The following is a 19,892-nucleotide window of genomic DNA, read 5'->3' as shown; positions in this document are numbered from 1 at the left end:
ATGCAGATTTGGCATTCTTGTACTAGTCCTGATGCACAAAAAACAAAAAGCTTCTGCAACATGTTTCTCTTTACAGCAATAAACCAAAATAAATTAGCAAGGTTCCAACTTCTGACGAGTATGCATTAGCACTGACTAGAAAGTACATATACAGAAATTAGGCAAGATCAATTTATACCGTAATGACATTTTAGAGAAGAAGAATGGACATTAGCAAGGGTGCAGAGGCTATATTTCACAGCATGCATTAGTGCCTTTCAGAAGTAGAGAAAGGTAAGGAAAGATCTTTAATCAATAACCTTTCAGTGGAGGAAAAAAAGACAATACTTCCCCCTTGTTATTCAATTTGTTCTGGGACTCTGTCCTTTCTCTCCGAACAACTAGAATCAAATCAATACAAACTACCAATGTAAAGAATAATAGGTTTAAAAAGTCAAAATGACAGGAATTCCAGTCCTGGCTTTCTCCAACACTAGCAGCTGATTAAAATACTCATTGTTTAGAGCAGACAAAATTGTTAGCTTTGTTGAGAAACCTCCAAGTAAGGTAATGAGGGAAGATTGAAAATTTAGGAAAAACAAAAAGACACACTACTTTCAACGTCTGAAGTTAATTTTATGATGCAAGATCACTTCGTGCAGATTGTAAGCAGGGCCTGAGACACATTTATAACAAAAAGTGATTCACAGTAAAAGCTTGGAGAGTTTTTGAAACCAACAATCCATTTGAGAAAATCAGTAAACGGAAGGAAATAAAATAATCACGACAAAGAGTGCGGTTTATCAAGGAACGCTGCTGTAAAATGGAGGAACTCATTTGTCAAGCTTATGAATTACATACACAAATCAAATTGTAGCATACATATCTGCAATTCACTTGTATATGTATTTCTTATTTGTACTCAACACTTAGTGATACTTTTTCCCTTAGTCTTTTTCCTGCCACGAAGTGCTCTGCACTGATCTCAAAACCATTGCAGACAAGCTGCTACTCAACTGTTCTTTGAGCTGGTCAGTGGGAAGCATCAACGAACTATGCATGAAACACTGCCCACGAGTGTGAAAACGTCAAGGCTGAATGTTTGCCTGACTTCCTTCCACTTTCTAGGCAAGAAATGTAGCCACTTATTATCACAGAGGCAACAGCATAAAATAGAGACATTTCATTGCTCAGCCTTGCCTCCCAGCCCCTCTTCATGTCACTACCTGCTTTCAATGGAGCAACAGATGCCGCTAAAATGAAAGAAACAGATTGACTTTTGCTGTGCAAAACAAAGACCTGATCAGAATGAATAGCATTTTTTTTTTAAATAAAAGGTGTACACAGAACATAATATTTCACAAATATTTCACAGTACGTTCATGCAGGCATAAAAAGTTTGTTACTTTTAGCTGATTTACTAATATCCTCAAAGCCATATGAAATATGCACATAGGAACACTGATTAGACAAGTGGACTCTACATCATACATAGGTTCCTTAAATTTTGCTGGAACTTTTGAACCATCAGATCTAACAATAATTTCCTCATTACAAGATCTGCTCCATTTCATTCACAAACTGAACCTTTTTGATCCCCCTGGGCCTAGAAGTCAGAAAATAAGCTTTTGAAAGAATGAGATAGATACCATAAAGCTTGCCTGGTATATCAAGTTAATTAGCATGTCAAATGAATCTCACGTATTGAGGGGGAAACAAATGAATGACAGTATGACAGTCATCAAAACCAGATGAGTTGTAAATCAATCAGGAAATATGGTTTATAATCTTGTAAATGTGCTCAATGTTTGAATGCTACTAGGACACTGTACTTGTACTGGGGACACAGTTATTTAAAGAATGCGTTAATGACTTGGATCAGCAAAGTGAATGTACTATTGCCAAGTTTACAGATCACACAAAAACAGGTGAGAAGGCAAGTGGTGAGGACGATATGGAGTTCTGCACAGAAATATAGATATGTCAAGCAAGTGGGTAAAAACTTAGCAGAAGAAATATAATGTGGGAAAATGTGAGGCTATTCTTCCTGAAGTGCATGGACGATCCAAATATTATTTCAATGAAGGAAGACTGTAGAAAGCTACAGAATACAGATTTTGGAGTCTTCACAGATGAATCACAAAAAGCGAGCACCCAAATTCAGCTGATATTGAGAAAGGCAAATGAAATGGAATATAAAGGTATAGAGGTTTTACTAAAATTACACAAGACACTAGTCAGATCACAGCTGGAATGCTATGAATAGTTTTGGGCTCCTCATCTTAGGGGAACAATACTGCATTGGAGGCAATCCAGAGAAGGTGCACTAGGTAGTTACCAGGTATGGAAGGAATGTCTTGAGGATAGGCTGAACAGTTTGGGCCTGTATTGACTGGGATTTAGAAGAATGAGAGGTGACCTTATTGAAGCATATACATTCTAAGGAAATTTGCAGGGTAGATTTGGCAAGGTGGTTTCCAATTGTAGAAGAGTCTAGGACTGTGGGCATAATATCAGAAAATGACATCACACATTCAAAACTGAAATGATGCCGTATTTCTTCTCTCAGAGCGTTGTGAATCCGTGGAATTCTTTACTACATAAGGCTGTCAAGGCTGGGTCATTAAGTAAATTCAAGACTGAGACTGACAAAATTTTATTCAGTATCGAAATCAAGGGTTATGGGAAAAAGGCAGGAAAATGCAGTTGCGGATCATCAAGTACGATGCAGACTTGATGGGTTGAGTAGCCTACTTCTGCTGCTCTGTCCTATGGTGTTATATGTTTAAGTTTCGCTCCAGGGCTTGAGCACATTCTCTAGGTGGACCCGCCAGTACAATATTAAGGGAGTGCTATATAATTAGAGGTGCCAACTTTCAAGTAAGGTATTACACTTAGGCCCCATCTATCCTACTGTTCAAGTTGATGCAAGAATCCCACAACACTATTTCTTGGAGGAACAAGGGTTTTCTGGCCAATATTTATCCCTCAGTCAAAATCTTTCGAATTCTTATCACATTGCTGTTTGTGGGAAATATCGGTGTATAATTTGACTGCCCAATTTCCTACACTATAATATTACTTTACTGCCTGGAAAGTTCGGATGCCCTGGGCTTGTGAAAGATGCTACTTAAATCCAAGCCTTTCTTTCAAGCAACATCACTAAGACAGATTACCCACTCACCTACCTCAACATTATGCATGCAAGTTTCCCGAGAGCAAAGCTCTCAACTGTCTACAAAATTTATATAGCACTTTTAAATGTAGCAAAATGTCCAAAGGCGCTTCACAGGAATGAAAATTTTATGTGGACTGGTGTCAAAAGATGACAACAGCTGGTCAAAAGCTTGATCATTAGGGTTGGTTTCAAGCAGTGCCTAACTAACAGCAGTGACTACACTTCAAACAGTAATTCATTGGCCATGAAATATTATAATAATATCTTACCTTCTTTGAAATATAACACCAACCTCCAAAGAAAAAACTTGCTAACATGCAAGTTATTTTGCATCAACGTAATTTTATCATAAGCTAATATCAGACAATGCAATTTTACCCTTTTCTCCAGGACCTTAATACCACAATAGCCAAGTCTCTAAAAACTGTACAACCACTACAGCCCATGGATACAGTATATAAAAATATCTGCAGCACCCACCTATGCCAATGTAAATAGCTTGAAACAACAGAATCAATAGATCTATTCTTTTAGATTTTGCAGGAGAATCATTATGATTCATCTTAAATTTAAAACTAAATTTTTGTACAAGGTTTCTTTTTAAAAATTCATTCATGGATGATAAAGTCACTGGCAAGACCAGCACTTATTGTTTATCCCTATCTACCCTTGTGAAGTGGTGATGAGTTACCTTCTTGAACCATATAAGTCCATCTAGTGTAGGTACATCCACAGTTCTTTAGGAAGGGAATCCAGGTCTTTGAACAGTGAAGGAACAACAACAGATTTCAAAGTCAGAACAGTGAGAGATTTGGACAGCAACTTACAGTTGCTGGTGGTGGGGCCATTTCACCTAATGATCTTGCCTTTTCATAAAGGTTGAGGGCTTGGAAGGCGTTCTCAAAAGAAGCCCTGTTGAGTTGATTCGGTGCATCTTGTTGATAATACAACAGTGCTACCACTGAATCACTATTCTTGAGGTTGTGAATGAGGTACTGATCAAGCAGTTTGCTTTATCCTGAACCGTGTGAAGCTTTCAGTTTCGTTGGAGTTGCACACATCCAAATTAAGGAACTCATCTACCTAACACACAAATTTCAAAGACATTTAATGTTTCAACGTATTACAATGCACAGTACAGACTTCCTTCAGTCTTTTTAATTTTTGTACCATTCACCCATTAAATTCACTCATAAAACACATCACTCCACAGTTATGTCAGCAACTGCACTTCTAAAATTCGTAGGCCATTAGAAGTCACATACCCTAACATATTTCATCTAAAATATTTTGATCAATTTTGCAGCTTGTTTATTTGACGAGTTCAGTTTGTTCCCAACAGTATGGAGTTTGAGGAAGGGACGGGTGGTAGATACTGGAATGCAGGAGAAAATATATTACAAACTACAGCCAGCTAGTCTGGGTTATAGCCTGTGATCCTCAGCTTTTATGTGAATGACTGATGATTAAAAAAATGTACAAAACTTACAAATTATACACAAAGAACAAGAAGAATCAAAGCAGGTAAGAACATCAGATCCCTTATATGCCTATCTACCTCACAGAGGAAAAATTCCATAACTTTGGGCAGTAATTTAGCACTGAATGCTGTAAATGACAAAACACACGCAGATATTGCATTTTACAATGCATATGCACACAAACGGCTGTCACAGCTAGCTTTATCATCTAAAAGATAAGAGAACTTTTCAGAGTCAGGTTCAAACGATGCAAATCACCGAAAACATTAGTCCCCTTCCAGAAATCTAAACTGAATGTCGCTACGCCATCATGTATAATTATCTCACTTCATTTCCACATTTACATCAATACCCCAACAGATGCATTTTCTATACCCCACCAGGGCTGTGTTCCACCTCCCCAATGGCCATCTATTCCAAGACACTCACTCTTGCATCCCCACCAAACTAAATTTCCCTTTCTCTCCACTTCCCGACACCCCTCCTCTTTTTGGTTCCAGTATCAATTCTGTTCAACCTGAAAATTCTCACACACACTAGAATTATAGCAGAACATAAAACATACCCGTTTGCCTTCCATTCAACAGTCCTATATGAAATGAATCCCTGAAACTGGGTGTAAAATTTATTGCAACAAACATTTAGGTTCCTATCCAGCTGATTTTAATGTCATTACACTGAGGGGTGATAGGGAGCAGCAAACGTCAAAATATCCCCCAAGATTTATCATTGTGCCTGTTGTGTAAAGCCAGCAAACTCACTCTACTACAAATATCTAGCCTCTTAGTTTAGCCATATCCTATTTGCACTGAGACAGAAACTTGTACACCATATAACACAAGCACCAAGAGATTGCGTAGCTCAGCTCAGCAAGCTGCAGTGAATCATTATCTAGATCTTCATTGAAGCAAATTACAAACTGACAGACTAGTGCTCATCATAGGAAAAGCTTAACCCATCAGAACAGTCCACTTTTCAAACCAATAGCAAGTGGTCAGTGCTTTACAATAGACTGTTTAAGCCACAACCCGAGCCTGGCAATCCAGCTGACAGATCTGGCCAACCTCTCCAATTTGTGCGCATATTTCTCATTTGTTGGTTTCTTGTGAGCCTAAAGGCTCAGACACAACCATTATAAGCACTGCACCTTCATCAGTAGAAAAACAAAAACAAAGACACCAAAATCCACCATCAGCTACTCCCCAAATAAACAAATATGAATGGGAACATTAAGTTTTGTATGACACTCGGTACGCAGCAATCGATTATTAGAAAGCCTCAACAACATTAACCTAACAGATTGCAACTCAAGCTTACATCACCAGTACAGGAATGCATTCAATATCCTGCATCAATGCAACCAGCCTGCACAGTATATCAGCAGGAACATTTTGCAGACCATATTTTCCAGCTGTAGAATCCCTGCTCTGAAAAACTCTCTCAAAACCTTGTTTTCTACATGCTGAATTATCCACTAATTGCTGAACCAGGGCTGAAATTGTTGGAAATCTCCACCGGGCTCTCTCTATTCCAATTTTTCCAATCTTCACTATGCGCTCAGCAGTCAAGGTGAAATCTGAAAGATCACTGTCTCAAACATAGCTGAACTTTCTTAGAACACTCAGAAGCTTGTAACAGTAACTAAAATGAGATAAGAATTGATATGACTGCAACATCGCTAAGTTATGAAATGTTACATCACTCAAAGTTGTAAAATCCATTTTATAAATCAACACAAAATGTACATGCCCAAGCTGTCACAGTCATAAACTAAATTCCTCATCCAATGAAAGGATTCAACACATATTTCACAAAAATCAACTGCTTAAAATATCAATAACCTGCAAAAAGTAAGGTACTGCTTTACAGCTTGATTGCTGCAGAAGAATATGATCAAATTTGCGCTTTAAAATCTACTTTACAGCAAATGTAGAAATTTGGAATTCAGTTCTGAACCTAGCCTCAAAGTACTCCATTAATATGTATTTCATGCTCCTGTTACATCTGACATTACACTGCTCAACAGTATAGAGAAGAAAAAGTTTGACCCTCAACTTTGCTCACCCTGTGACCTGGGAACAGTTAATCTAATATAAGCTGCAATAGTGAGGGAATGCATAATTACAAATGTTAAGTGAGCTGACAATTTATGAAAAAAGTTACACAATATTAGATCCATTGAATTATCATTCTCAGTTACGCCACACACCTCATCCAAATTGTATCAGGAATTGCTTTGAGATATCCTCAAATAGTGAAAAACACTGTGCAAATGCCAATGCGATTTCTTTGCATGCTATATTTTGCCTCATTAGTGAGCATAGTCTGGTCTCTATAGTGCACTTTTTTTTCAAAAACGTCATCAATCCAATTTCATGCGGACAACATTAACTTAGGAATATGGTGAATATACAGACTCCGATAGGACTTTCCGCACATTCCCAGTGGAGAGGAAGGTTTAATAATATGGCAAGTTGATTACATATCCATTTCTCAGACTATCTTCATCACATCATATATTTCAAACAACTGAGAGATGGCACAGAAGTTAAATATTGCTGAAAAGTGACATGTTGCTGAATCTTGACATCTTGCATTCAGACCAAAGCAAGAATGTTAATCATTTTAAAATTTGGCATTCTTGCATTTAATCTGGTGAATGCAAGACAAAAAGCTTCAGCCACAAAAAAAGTAGTAATAGGATAGTGATAGTAAAGGATTTCAACTTCCCCAACATTAACCAGGGTAGTTACGGCACGAAAGATTTAGAGGGGATGGAATTCTGAAAATGCATCCAAGATAGCTTCTTAGCAAGTACACAGAAGGCCTGACGAGAGGGAGCGGTGCTGAACTTAATTTAGGTAATGAAGTTGGGCAAATGGTTCAAGTATCAGTGGGGAAACATTTTGCAGATAGGAACCATAATACCATTAGATTCAAGACTGTTATGAAAAGGACAAGGATAGGCCTGGAACCAAAGTTCTCAGCTTGGGGAAGGCTGATTTTAATAAGATTAGATATGATTTGGCCAGAATAGACACGAAGTATATACTTTCTGGTAAATCTTCCCCAGAACAGTGGGATGCATTCAAGGAGGAAATATGGAGAGTACAGGGCCAACATGTTCCATCAAATCCTGTGAACATTGGATGAGGAGGGATATATACGTTGGAGTAACAGAAAAAGGCAAATATCAAGGGCTCAAAACTGCAGAAGCCCAAGAGAACTTTAAAAGGAGACTAGGAGAGCTAAAAGGGGACACAAAAGGATACTGGCAGGTAAAATAAAAGAAAATTCTAAGTTGTTTTACAAGTACATCAAGGGTAAAAAGATAACAAAGGAAACAGTTGGATTCATTAAGGACTACAGCGGTAATTTGCGCATGGACGCAGAGAACATAGGTAAGGTTCTCACAAATACTTTGGGTTGGTGTTCACTAGTGACAGGGATGATGTGAGTATACAAATCAAGGAGAAGGTCTGTGATACAATTAAAGAAAATAGCACAGACATAGAGGTGGTTCTGTGTGGTCCGGCACATTTAAAAGTAGTTAAATCACCTGGGCTGCGTGAAATGCGTACCAGGTTGGTGTGTGAGACAACGGGGGAAATTGGGGGTGGGGGCAGTGTTTCAGGGTTTCAAACAGATTTTCACTTTCTCTTTGGGCACAGGAGTAATGCCGGAGGACTGGAAGACAACCAATTTGCTACAATTATTCAAAAAAGGAGCAAGAGATAAACCAAAAAAACTATAAGCCAAATCAGTCTAACCTCAGTGGTGGGGAAACTAATGGAAACAATTCTGAGGCACAGAATTTTCTGCATTTGGAGAGGTAGGGAATTAAGTAAGAACAGTCACTATGGTTTTGTTAAAGGGAGGTCACGTCTGACTAACTTGATTGAATTTTCTGAAGAGTGACCAGATGTGTAGATTTGGACAAAATATTAAATGTGATCAATTTTGATTTCAGCAAAGCTTTTGACAGTGTCCTGCTTGGGGGACGAAGAGCAAAGGTAAGAGCCTATGGAATCCAAGGATTTTTGGCAAATTGGATCCACAATTGGCAGAGTGGCAGAAAGCAGAGGACGCCAGTTAAGGGTGGTTTTCCCAACTGGATATCTGTGTCCACAGGGGTCAGTTTCAGGGACTTTGCTGTCTGTGGTTTATATAAATGATTTAGACTTAAACGTAGGAATGTTGATCCGTAAATTTGCAGATGATACAAAATTTGGTAGGGTAGTAAATAGTAATGAGAATAGCCTTAGATTACAAAAGGATATAGACAGCTGGTCAGATAGGGTGATCCGTGGCAAATGGATTTTAGTCTAGATAAATGTAAAGTGATGCACTTAAAGTAATGGAATACATGAATGGTAGGACTCTGGGAAGCACCAGTGATCAGATGGACCTTGGTGTGCATGCACACTGGTCTCCGAAAATATCAGGATAGGTGGATAAAGTGGTTAAGGCTGCACATGGGATAACTGTCTTTATGAGTCAAGGCTGAGAGTTTAAGAGCAAGGCAGCTATGCTGGAAGTGTATAAAATAATGGTTAAGCCACAGCTGGAGTACTGTGTGCAGTTCTGGAATCCACATTATAGGAGGATGTGACAGTACTGGAGAAGATATAAAGATGATTTATTAAAATATTACCTGGGCTGGAAAGCTTCAGCTATGAAGAGAGATTGGACAGACTGGGCTTGTTCTCCTTACAGCAGAAGGGATTAAAAGGGTGCTTGATTCAGCTGTAGAAATTGAAGGGCATAGATCGAGTAAACAGGAAGAAGCTTTTCCTCTTGATAGAGTAATCAGAGTCATAGAGATCTACAGCGCTGAAACAGACCCTTCGGTCCACCTTGTCCATGCTGACCAGATATCCTAAATTAACCTAGTCCCATATGCCAGCATTTGGCCCATATCCCTCTAAACCTTTTCTATTCATATACCCATCTAGATGCTTTCCAAATTTTCTAATTGTACCAGCCTCCAACGCTTCCACAATGACCGGGGGTATAGATTTAAGGTAGGGGACAGAAGGTTGAGGAAATTTTACCCAGAGGGTGATGAGAATCTAGAACTCATTGCTGGATGGGTGGTAAAGGTAGAAACCCTGGTAATATTTAAAAACTATCTGGATGCGCACTTGCAATGCCAAGGCACACAAGGCTATGGGCCAAGTGCTGGAAAATGAGATTTGAATAGTTAGGCAGTTGTTTTTGACCGGGACAGACACAAGCAGATTGTGGAGCATTTTTCTGTGCTGTAGTTCTCTATGGCTCTTTTCAACAATGTTACATTTTGAAGCAATAAACAGTGTTAAGACTTGTGGTTCCCAAAAGTGTGAAACAATCATACTTTTAGACTCAAATGCTGGAGCTTCATTTTCTGTCCTTCTTAAATCACACCGTGTGCTACAGATTGGTGCCTATTAGTTTATTACACAAACTACGGTGACAGTGGATGATTGGACACTCCAGATATTTTTGTATCCATATACATGAACACAGTTTTCAAGTCAAATTGGAAATAATACAGGAATACAGCAAAAGTTATTTTTGCAAATCACACTACCCGCTGATCTTTAAGTCAACCCATTATTGAGCTGTATTACCAACTACATCAAAATGAGTCAAAATTCCCATGCAGGTAATAAATGCCAAAGATAACAATTTGGATTAATGTCAGAGGCCAAGACCTCTAACAGAGTGCTGGTGCTCTGAAGCACCATGCAATCCAGTCTTTAGTATGGTAGCATAATTGTTATGTTATTGGACTAGTAATCTAGAGGGTTGGACTAATGATCCAGAGACATATCCCATCACAAAGTAGGATATTTAAATTCAGCTAAATAAATAAATCAAGAATAAAAATCTAGCAGGCAAAACAGTATCATGAAACTATTGGATTGTCAGAAAAACACAAGTGGCTCAATAATGTTGTCCGGGGAAGAAAATTTGATGATCTATTTTGTCTGACGTGTATAGGAGACTCCATGCCCACAGTAATGTGGTTGACTCTTAACTGACCTCTGCAATGGTCCAGCAATCCACTCAGTTTTCTCAAGGACACAGCGGCATGGGATATTAAATACTGACCTTGCCAGTGACACCCACATTTTGATTTTGTTTCTTTTCACGTCTCACTGAGCAACCGGGGATAATGATTTAGGTAAGGAATCAACATTTACACACTTGGACTGCAGATTTTAAAAAATCTCAGAATTTCAATGATAAAAGAGCACATGATTCATAGTATGTCAAACAATGTATATAAATATCCCAACAATTAGTATTTGATGTGACACTACTTCTTCTTAGCACTGCATCCTCTGCCTTAATTGATAAAGTCTGGTCACTGAAGATAAGACCAGAGTTAGCAAACGCTGATTTCTAAAGAATTTAGTTCATGTAATCAATTGGATCTGAACCATAATCTTTTTTTACTACGACCAAATCTATTCTGACAAATTAAAATCAGTTACTCCCATTTGGGTGTCCAGGGCATGCCCAAACATAATTGTGGTAGCTAGAGTATGAGGCAGAATTACAAGTCTGTCAAACATTAGAGGCATTCTCACTGCTGCAGCTGTAAAACAGATCTCTCTCATTCTTGTCTGTACAGGAGGATTCTGAAAACTTGTTTTGCCCTAAAGTGTTACGGCTGGACTTCTAGAAATAGTAAAGAAAAAGGGCCTATGAGTTTCATTTGTGCGGTGGACTCGAGAGAGTATAAACTAGTGGTGTCAGATAATACAATTAGGGAACTAACAAACAATGATATGGCACAACAAAAGCCACGAGGAATTGGAGACAATGTTACACTTGACTAAGAAAAATGCACATTCAATGTGTGCAGATCAGAAATTACACGGAATGGTAAGGGATGAGTAGTAATTACATACAAGTTCATTTAGAGATAATTATATTTGGATAAAGACATGTTTTTAAATGAACCATGGTGCAGAAAATCAAAAATAGATCTTGAATCAACTTTGAATAAATACAAAATGTTGTAAATAAAAATGCTGCATGATGTGAAAGCAGTCTTCTACAATACTAACTGACCGCCATGTTTCTTCCTACACCACTACTGATTCAGTTTCAGTATGTAACTTGTTTAACTAGATTTGCATTAAACGAACAAGCTTCATTGTGAAACTTGGAACTAAAGGTAGAAGTATCAAAACCACAACAAGTAGCAACAAATCAAGTTCATTCAATGTCAAAGTTACAGATATGAAAGAGTTTATTTTTAAAATCAGATTCCATTTTGTCCAGATGATGTTTACGCACGTTTCAGATTTACAAATCTTTATTCTTAAAATCATGGCAAATGCTGAAAATTTACCTAAATGAGAATGAGCTCATGGCCATTTTGGAGATGGCCGTAAATCACATCTCTAAGTCAGTAAGTTTTGTTACTGAAAGCAAAACATTGACAGCTGTAAAATGTACTTTTGCACATCAAGGTCTTAGAGGTTTAGACAAAATAAAGTTCAGGTTCTTACTGTAACAGTAAGGATGCAAAATCACATGTTTGTCCACAGGTTATCTTTAGGCTATAGTACATTACAGTATACATTTACACCAGGGCTGGTCAGGTCAATGGTTTTCTATATTATTACTAACCTGCTAATTTTAAACATTCTTCTATGCCGAGAGGTGACAGTGCCTCTCAAAAGCTAAGGCAAAGACTTCATGCAGCTTGCCAATTATATTTTGTCCAGTCACCTAAAAGAACAGGATGTGGTTGTGAGGATTTTCAATGTGTCTCTTCATTCTGCAAACAGATGAATTTTCCAGAGTTTCCCAATATTTAGTTTTCTAAAGTAAAACTGTAGAAATGGAAATTATAGAATTAGCTGAACCGAAAGCTAAAATTTTTCAATACCACAGAAACCTTCAAATTCCAGAACATAAATAGAGGAGATTCAAAATGCTGACACCCAGTCTTTTGCCACTTGCTCCCTTGTGTATGTACAGCCTTTATATTTTTCTGTTACTTACAGTGGCCTTGTAATCACAGAAAACAGAAAGAATTATTCTAAAAGAGGAAGACATTCAGCCCACTGGGTCCAGGTTACATGAGAAACATCTTTCCAGCCTAACCCTTCCTTCCAGCTTAGACCTTAGATCTGTAGGTTACAACGCCCTTAAGTATATATCCTAGTTTTTGTTTAAAACATGAATGTTTCTGCTTCTACCACCCTTTCAGGCACTAACTTCCAGAGTTCCAAACCCCTCTTGGTAAAATGATTATTCCCCAACTTCCACCAGTTTTCTTAAAATTCTCAGTTTCTCTCCTCCCTCTCCCACACCTTCTCACAAGCAAGTTATTTAGATTCGGAACACAGGAGCTGGGGTTCATCTGTCACCTATTCTATTAGGTCACGGCTGATTGCATCATAACTCAATTTAAAATTTGAGAAGATCTGTAGCTCGGGTTGTGGAATTCCCTGGCATGTGTCTGGAGGCCTGGTATTCCAACCAGAACTCCATCAACAAACATTGAATTAGACCCTGTGTACAAACCACTGAGGAACAAAACCAGAAGTAATACCAATCACCCCAGCAAACCGTGGCATATAATTAATAAGGGGGAAGAGAACACTGACGCTTCACTGGAGGCGCACTGACGATGTTAGCGAGCAGGGTGACGAAACGTTTGCAACCAAACCCACAGTTTAGTCTCATTGCTCCACATCCCCTTGATATCATCAACAAAAGATCTATTGATCTTTATATGATATTTTTAACTGACCCAGAAACCGCAGCCTTTTCGAGACACAAGTTCCAGGATTCCATTATCTTGTGCGTGAAAAAGTGCTTCCCAATTTCCCTTTTAGGGTAATGACCACTTGTTCTGGACACTCCTGCCCAACAAACATGCTTCTCTGTAACTACATTATTGAATCACTTCTTTTTGATCATCTTTCAAAAGATAAAAGTCAAATTTATGCAATCTGTCCACAATTTTATTTTAAACCGTGATATCTGATGAATCTGCAGTTACATCCCTTCCATAACCAACGTACTGATCATTAGGTTCGATACCCAAAAGTGAATGCAATGCTTCCAATGGGGTTAGATAAGGTTCTGCAGAACTGACGCATACCTCCCTCACTTTTGCATTCCAGCTGTCGAGATAAAGTCTAATATTCCATTAGATACGAAAGTAATCAACAAGGCTGTGTAATAGCTTTCTGTGACTTGTTTATGGAAATCTAAACTTCTTTGCTCCTTCAAAGCTCCTAAACATTCTCCATTAAGTTTCAGATTTGTCTTCCATGAATGTTCCTTCCAATTAAAATGAGACGTGAGAAGTGAGAAAATAAAACCAGCTATTTGTTCCAAAGCTCATCCCTTCTGCACACCAACTCTCCCAACTTGTTGCCTAATTATATTTTAATGTTTTGCCCCTGCTTCACAGATTATTTTACTAATTTACTTTACAATATATATCTAAAAGTTATTTTGCAATACTCTATATTAAGTGTCCACTGTTACTATTTTCTTGGTTCATTTTGAATCAGAGTTCACCTTATTTAAAGCTTCAATACTTTGACAAGGTCACCCTTAGCCACCTTGTTTCCAACAGTAAATCTGAAACTGGCTCAATCTTGCTTCACACACTACAGTGGAATCAGTGTTGCCGCTTTATTTAGTTATTACTCTTTCTAGTGCAGAAACTGTTTATCCCTCTTGCAGTATCGTCAAACATGAGCAGAGGATTCAAAGATGCTGCAAGAGGGAAAAGTGTAGATGAAAAATAACTGAGTCTATTGAATAAGGAAAAGCATATGCGTCAATGTTCCTCCACTTCCCTGGGCTGCCAGGGGCAAATCCCAAAGTACATCTCTAATGGCCCATTTCAAAGTATTAAGAGGTCTATTGCTGAGTCCCAAAAATGCAAGACATCAAAGGGTCTGAACAGAACATGGGGAAAAGGTGCAGGGTAAATACATTTCTTCGTCCATCAAGACAGTATCAGGTCTTCCCATGAAGATGTATATGACCATCTAGTCAACTATTTTCGAAGTCTATAAATAATCTCTTGGCTAAGAAATAAATTCAAAAGTTAAAGTCATCACGGTTAAAAATATACAGTTCTTCAGCAATACTACAGAGTTATAAATAACATAAAACGCTTAGATTTATTGCCTTCAAGTCAATTGAGACCCAGAAGCAGAGGGTGACAAATCTCTCAGAGTGGAATTTGCAATCCATTCAATTAAGTGCTTTGCACGCCTTTGAAAATACGTCAGTAAGTCACCAAGAGCAGGAGGTGCCTGATACAGTACAAGAGTTATTGGTTAGTTGGCAGTCTTTTCATAATCAGTACAGATACACTTACAGATTGCAACGACCCCTTCCCATTCCAACATACCATGCACATCCAGGCAACAACAAAATAGCTGCAATTCAATTCAAAGTATATTCAATCAAATTGAGACAATTTGAAATTTCAAACAGTGAATTTCTTCTTTGCTGTGCTATTTAACTTGCTTCAATTATTGTACAATTCAAATTTTAGCAGAAAGTGACTGATCAAGACTGCAAGCTTTGGACTGCCAATAAGCACTCCGCACAGGCACAATGAGCTAAATGACCTATTCCAGCTGTGTGGAATCCTTATAATGTCTGCATCAGCCTTGTTCCAGGTGTTTTCCACATGCAAACCATTCATATTTTTCATCTGACAGAGACATTAAGATTAAAAACCAACAAAAGCATTCATTACTTAACAACGAAAGGCATTATCATAGTAAAACAATATAATATTACATGATAATAATAGAATATAAAGTAGCTTATACATTTAAATAATGTCTAGGTCACATAACGACTGATGCAAGAATAGAACGGAGACCACAAGTTCAAGTAATTGACTTGGGATACAGTCATGAGGCATAAAGGGATATAATGCACCAAAATTATAGGTAGTCATAAAGAGATCATTTATGCCAGCACACCCAAGGTTATACTTAGTCCATTATTCTATAGCTGCTTCCCAGCTCCACTTAATTCCTGATATTGGCTGACACCATAACTGTGACTTCAAACTTCACCTGGAGAGGGGATTGAGACCACATTTTGATTAGGCAAGGGAAATTATGATTCTGCTGTGAAACACCCCAGACTGTTGGGGTTTATGCTTTCATGCCCTAACGACTCAATCACGGCACTGGCTCCCTATGCGTTTTCATTTCTACCATTGCAATGTACATGCTTTAGCACATTAGAGTTGGAACAGAAATAGCCCATAAGTCAGCCCCATTAAAGAGAGTCCAAAAATGAAACTTACACTCTAATAGCTACAAATCTTCAGAATAAATTGAAACAGGCTAGGTAAGGAATAACTGACTATGTGCCTGTCACAGTTCTTTTTTATTCATTCAAGGGAGGATGGTGTCATTAGCTTAGCCAGCATTTATTGCCCATTCCTACTTGTCCATAGGTCAATTAACAGTCAACTATATTGCTGTGGGTTCTCTCTAGTTAAGTATGGCCCTCTTGCTACTTAACATCTTGACTTGCTATATTAACAAAATACTCAATGCAATTAGCAGCATAAACTATCCAGTAGACTTCTAATTTAAGAACTGAAATGAAATTAATTTTCAAATATTGTAACATTCATTGGCTATATATAATAGTGTTATATTTTCATTGCACTTAATCAAACAATTATAGAAGAGCAATGAAAACAACTCCAAATTCAGGTCCTCCATACAGCAGAAAATATTATTATTACTTTCATTAGTTTAATTTCTCGGTGTTTATTTGTAATCAAACATCATTTTTTCACTGATGTTGTTTAAACTAAAATAAAAACAAACACTCTTCAATAAATAGATGTCAGAAAAATAAGATAACTGACACAATTAATCAGCAACACATGGACTTAAGTGATGCAGCTTCCTTCTGTAAACACAGTATGCTTGACTTTAAACTGAGAATTCTGACCGTGCCTTTTAAAAAAGGTTCATTCAGCAATAAACACTCACTGACAAACAGATTCGACATGTGCTGTCATCACCAGCAGAGGTAATACACTGGCAGGATTTTAAAAAAAATCTTTGGAACAAAATTCTTAATATTTACAAACCACAACCACAACATGCAATTTGGAAACCCATGCTGTAATGGTCACTGAAGATATGAGGTGCAACAATTAGTTTTATTTATGCAATGACCACCTGAAGGACTGAATCAAATCCAAGCAACAATGCCACCCTAACTTTGCTTCACATACAACTGGACAATTGCATTCATTTTTAGAAACAATATCAAAATCTTCAGTCATTGAAGAGACAATTTTAAAAAAACATTAAAAACTTTTTGACAGCCATCTATTTTCTTATTATTTCTCACCTTAGCAGCATGCTTTCCCTCTCTCCTAACTCTTTACCAATAATCATTAGCATGCTACTTACTTTCTGCATTGTTATAAATTTGTTGCATGCTTGTACTCAAAAACTTACTTGAGTACATTAAATTGTAAAATGGATTTTAATAACAAGAATTATGTGTTTTTGATTTGAAAGAAAGAGGGTGCACAAGACCTATCATGCTGTAGCGTTGCATCCACCCAAACCTTGTTTTGATTTTGGCCGCTTTTGCTACTTTTCTTGCCCTCAATGCCTGCTTTTGCTGCCTTTCTCACCATCAAGTGTGTTTTCACTGCTTTTCTCATCCTGCGTCTCTTCACTGCTTTCCTTACCTTCAGTATTTTTGCTGCTTTCCTTACCGTGTGCGCTTTCTGCTGCTTTTCTTACCCTGTGTGTTTTGTTTTTGCTGCTTTGCTTACCCTCAATGCTGATGACATGTTCTCTGATCTGGTTCTGCAGGATGGGTTCTTCAATCCTCTCCAGCAGGTCATAGATGGAGTAGATGTTAGGGTGGACGCTCTCGAAGCGCTGGATCTCGGCTCGGATGGCCGCCGAATTGGCCAACTGCTGCTGGTAATTCATCATTTCCAAACCCTAAAAACAAACCTCCCCCCTTTCCTCCCCTTCCTCCTCCTGCCCCAGAAGAGGAGGGTTTTCTGAAGGGGATGGGGTTTGGGAGCGGGGGGCAGTAAAGAGGAGGGGAGGGAAGGCCGGACTAGAGCAGGACAACCTCCCCCCAGCAGCCCTGCAGCATCCTCCGCCTCGACAACACTCTCTGCCCCAACCAAAGTGCCACAGGCTCGGCCAGAAGCTGCTCCATAAGCCGCCGGAGTGATGAAGAGAGAAGGGAAGGAAGGAAGGGGGCTGTGTTTGCAGTCGCGGACCGGTCTCCTAACAGATGGGATGGCGGACTCAAGTCTCGCTCGCGCTCTCTCTCTCTGTCTCACATCGCGCTGCTCGCGGGAGGGGGAGGGGCGGGGGCGGGAATCACCGGCCGCTGCCGTTAATGTCGTTAATGTCGTTTCAGTCACTGCCGAGGCCGGCTCTCTGTCTCCCTCTCCTGGTCTCTGCTGCCTCTCTCTTCCACCACCCCCCACTCAGATTTTTTTAATTCCTCTCTCTGCTATCTCTCTTCCTCTCTCACTCATTCAACCCATTATTTCTCCTCACAGTTTCTCTCTTCACTTTGAGTCCTTTTTTTGTTCTCTTCCTCTCACTCATTCCTCTCTCACTCTCTCTTTCTCTCTGTCCCCTGTCACTTTCCACTCTTGAGTCTGTCCCGGCTATCCCCTTGGCTGCCTCACTTGCTCATTCTCCCTCACTCAAACCTTCCCTTCCTCACTTTCTCTCTTCTTCACCCTCAGTCTCTCCCTCTCTCCATCTAGCTGGTTCTCTTACATCCTGTCTCACTCTTACTCATTCTGCATCACTCAATCTCTCTCTTCCTCCACCCTCTCCCACACTCCTTCGCTCTCACTTCTTCACTCTCAGTCTCTCCCTCTGCTACGATTTCTTATTGTTATTGTCATATCCACCAAGATACAGTGAAAAGTATTGTATTGCATGCTAACGAGACAAATCATACCTTACATAAATAAATCAGGGTAATAGAACAGTATGCAGAATATAGTGTTACAACTGTAGGGAAGGTGCAGAAAAAGATCAACTTTAATATATGAGAGATCTGGGAAAACAGCTGGAAAGAAGCTGTTCTTAAATCTCTCGGTACATGTTTACGAACTTCCGTGTTTCCTGCCAAGTGGAAGAGAGTATAACCGAGGTGGGAGTGGTCTTTGATTATGTTGGCTGATTTTCTGAGGCAGCAGGAAGTATAGACAGAGTAAATGGAAGGAAGGCTGCTTCTCATTTTAATTCTCCCTCCCACTCCCCTGACAACATGTCCATCCTTGGCCTCCTCCACTGTCAGAGTGAGGCCAAACATAAACTGGAGGAACAACACCTGATATTTTGCCTTGGGAGCTTACAGCCCAATAGCCTCAACATTGACTTCACCAGCTTCAAAATCCCTCTACCTCACCCTTATCCCATGTCTAGCCCTCACCTCCCTGACCTGACCTGTCCATCTTCCTACTCACCTATCTACTCCACCCTTCCCACAGACCAATCACAATACCCTCTACCTGTATCTACCTATCACCATCTCTCCTACCTTTCACCACCCCAGCCCCACCCCTTCCCTGTATTTATTTCTGGTCTCCCCTCCCCAGTCCTGACAAAGAGTTTCAGCCCAAAATGTTGACTTTCCTGCTCCCTGGACGTTGTCTGACCTGCAGTGCTTTTCCAGCCTCACACCAATAGACCCTGTTAGTAAAATATCAGCTTTATGCCAGCCAAAGGGCCCATTCCTGTGCTGCACAGTACACACATACCCAGCCAGATAATATTAAACTCTGATAATTTCAAGTCAGGTGCTAGTGGTGAGGCAGAACTGGCTAAAATGCTGATTAGTTAACATTGACCAAATAAAGTTAACCAGGTATAAGCAAGGAACTGGGCAATTTCAACCTGGCAATTGCAGCCTAGCCAAACAATGTCAACTCTGCTGAGAATTATCAGGCTGGCAGGACCTACCCAATGCCAGGCAATGGTCTTCTTCTCATATATCAGGCACAGCCAGATGTAAACATCCACTGAGCTGGACTTTAGCAGCTTTTCGCCCAGTTAGATTAGGAATATTCAGACTCTTGATTTTCTACAGCATCTTTGCCCAACTGTACATCAATTCTATTTACCTGCTTTTGCTCAGTACCTCTATCTAACAATTTAATCTCAACCTTGAAATTTGCAACTGATTCCTACAACCTTCTGAAGAGTTCCAGATTTCCACCACCCTTTGTGTGA

General features: G+C 39.2%; 1 protein-coding gene across 2 annotated transcripts in view; it reads right to left on the bottom strand.

Moving 5' to 3' along the window:
* Positions 1-18,039, bottom strand: part of agap1 (ArfGAP with GTPase domain, ankyrin repeat and PH domain 1) — a 671,134-nt gene extending 653,095 nt beyond the window's left edge. For both annotated transcript variants that reach the window (XM_048599132.1, XM_048599133.1), the window contains exon 1: positions 17,450-18,039. In XM_048599132.1, the coding sequence (XP_048455089.1) occupies positions 17,450-17,615 (166 nt within the window). In that variant the 5' untranslated portion in view covers positions 17,616-18,039. The remainder of the gene's footprint in view (positions 1-17,449) is intronic.
* Positions 18,040-19,892: the final 1,853 nt, after the last annotated feature.

This window comes from Rhincodon typus, chromosome 7 (genome assembly GCF_021869965.1).
Source record: "Rhincodon typus isolate 14 chromosome 7, sRhiTyp1.1, whole genome shotgun sequence".
In the NCBI taxonomy this organism is placed as follows: Eukaryota; Metazoa; Chordata; class Chondrichthyes; order Orectolobiformes; family Rhincodontidae; genus Rhincodon; species Rhincodon typus.
Note: the sequence above shows the minus strand (reverse complement) of the source record. Positions and strands in the feature narration are given on the sequence as shown.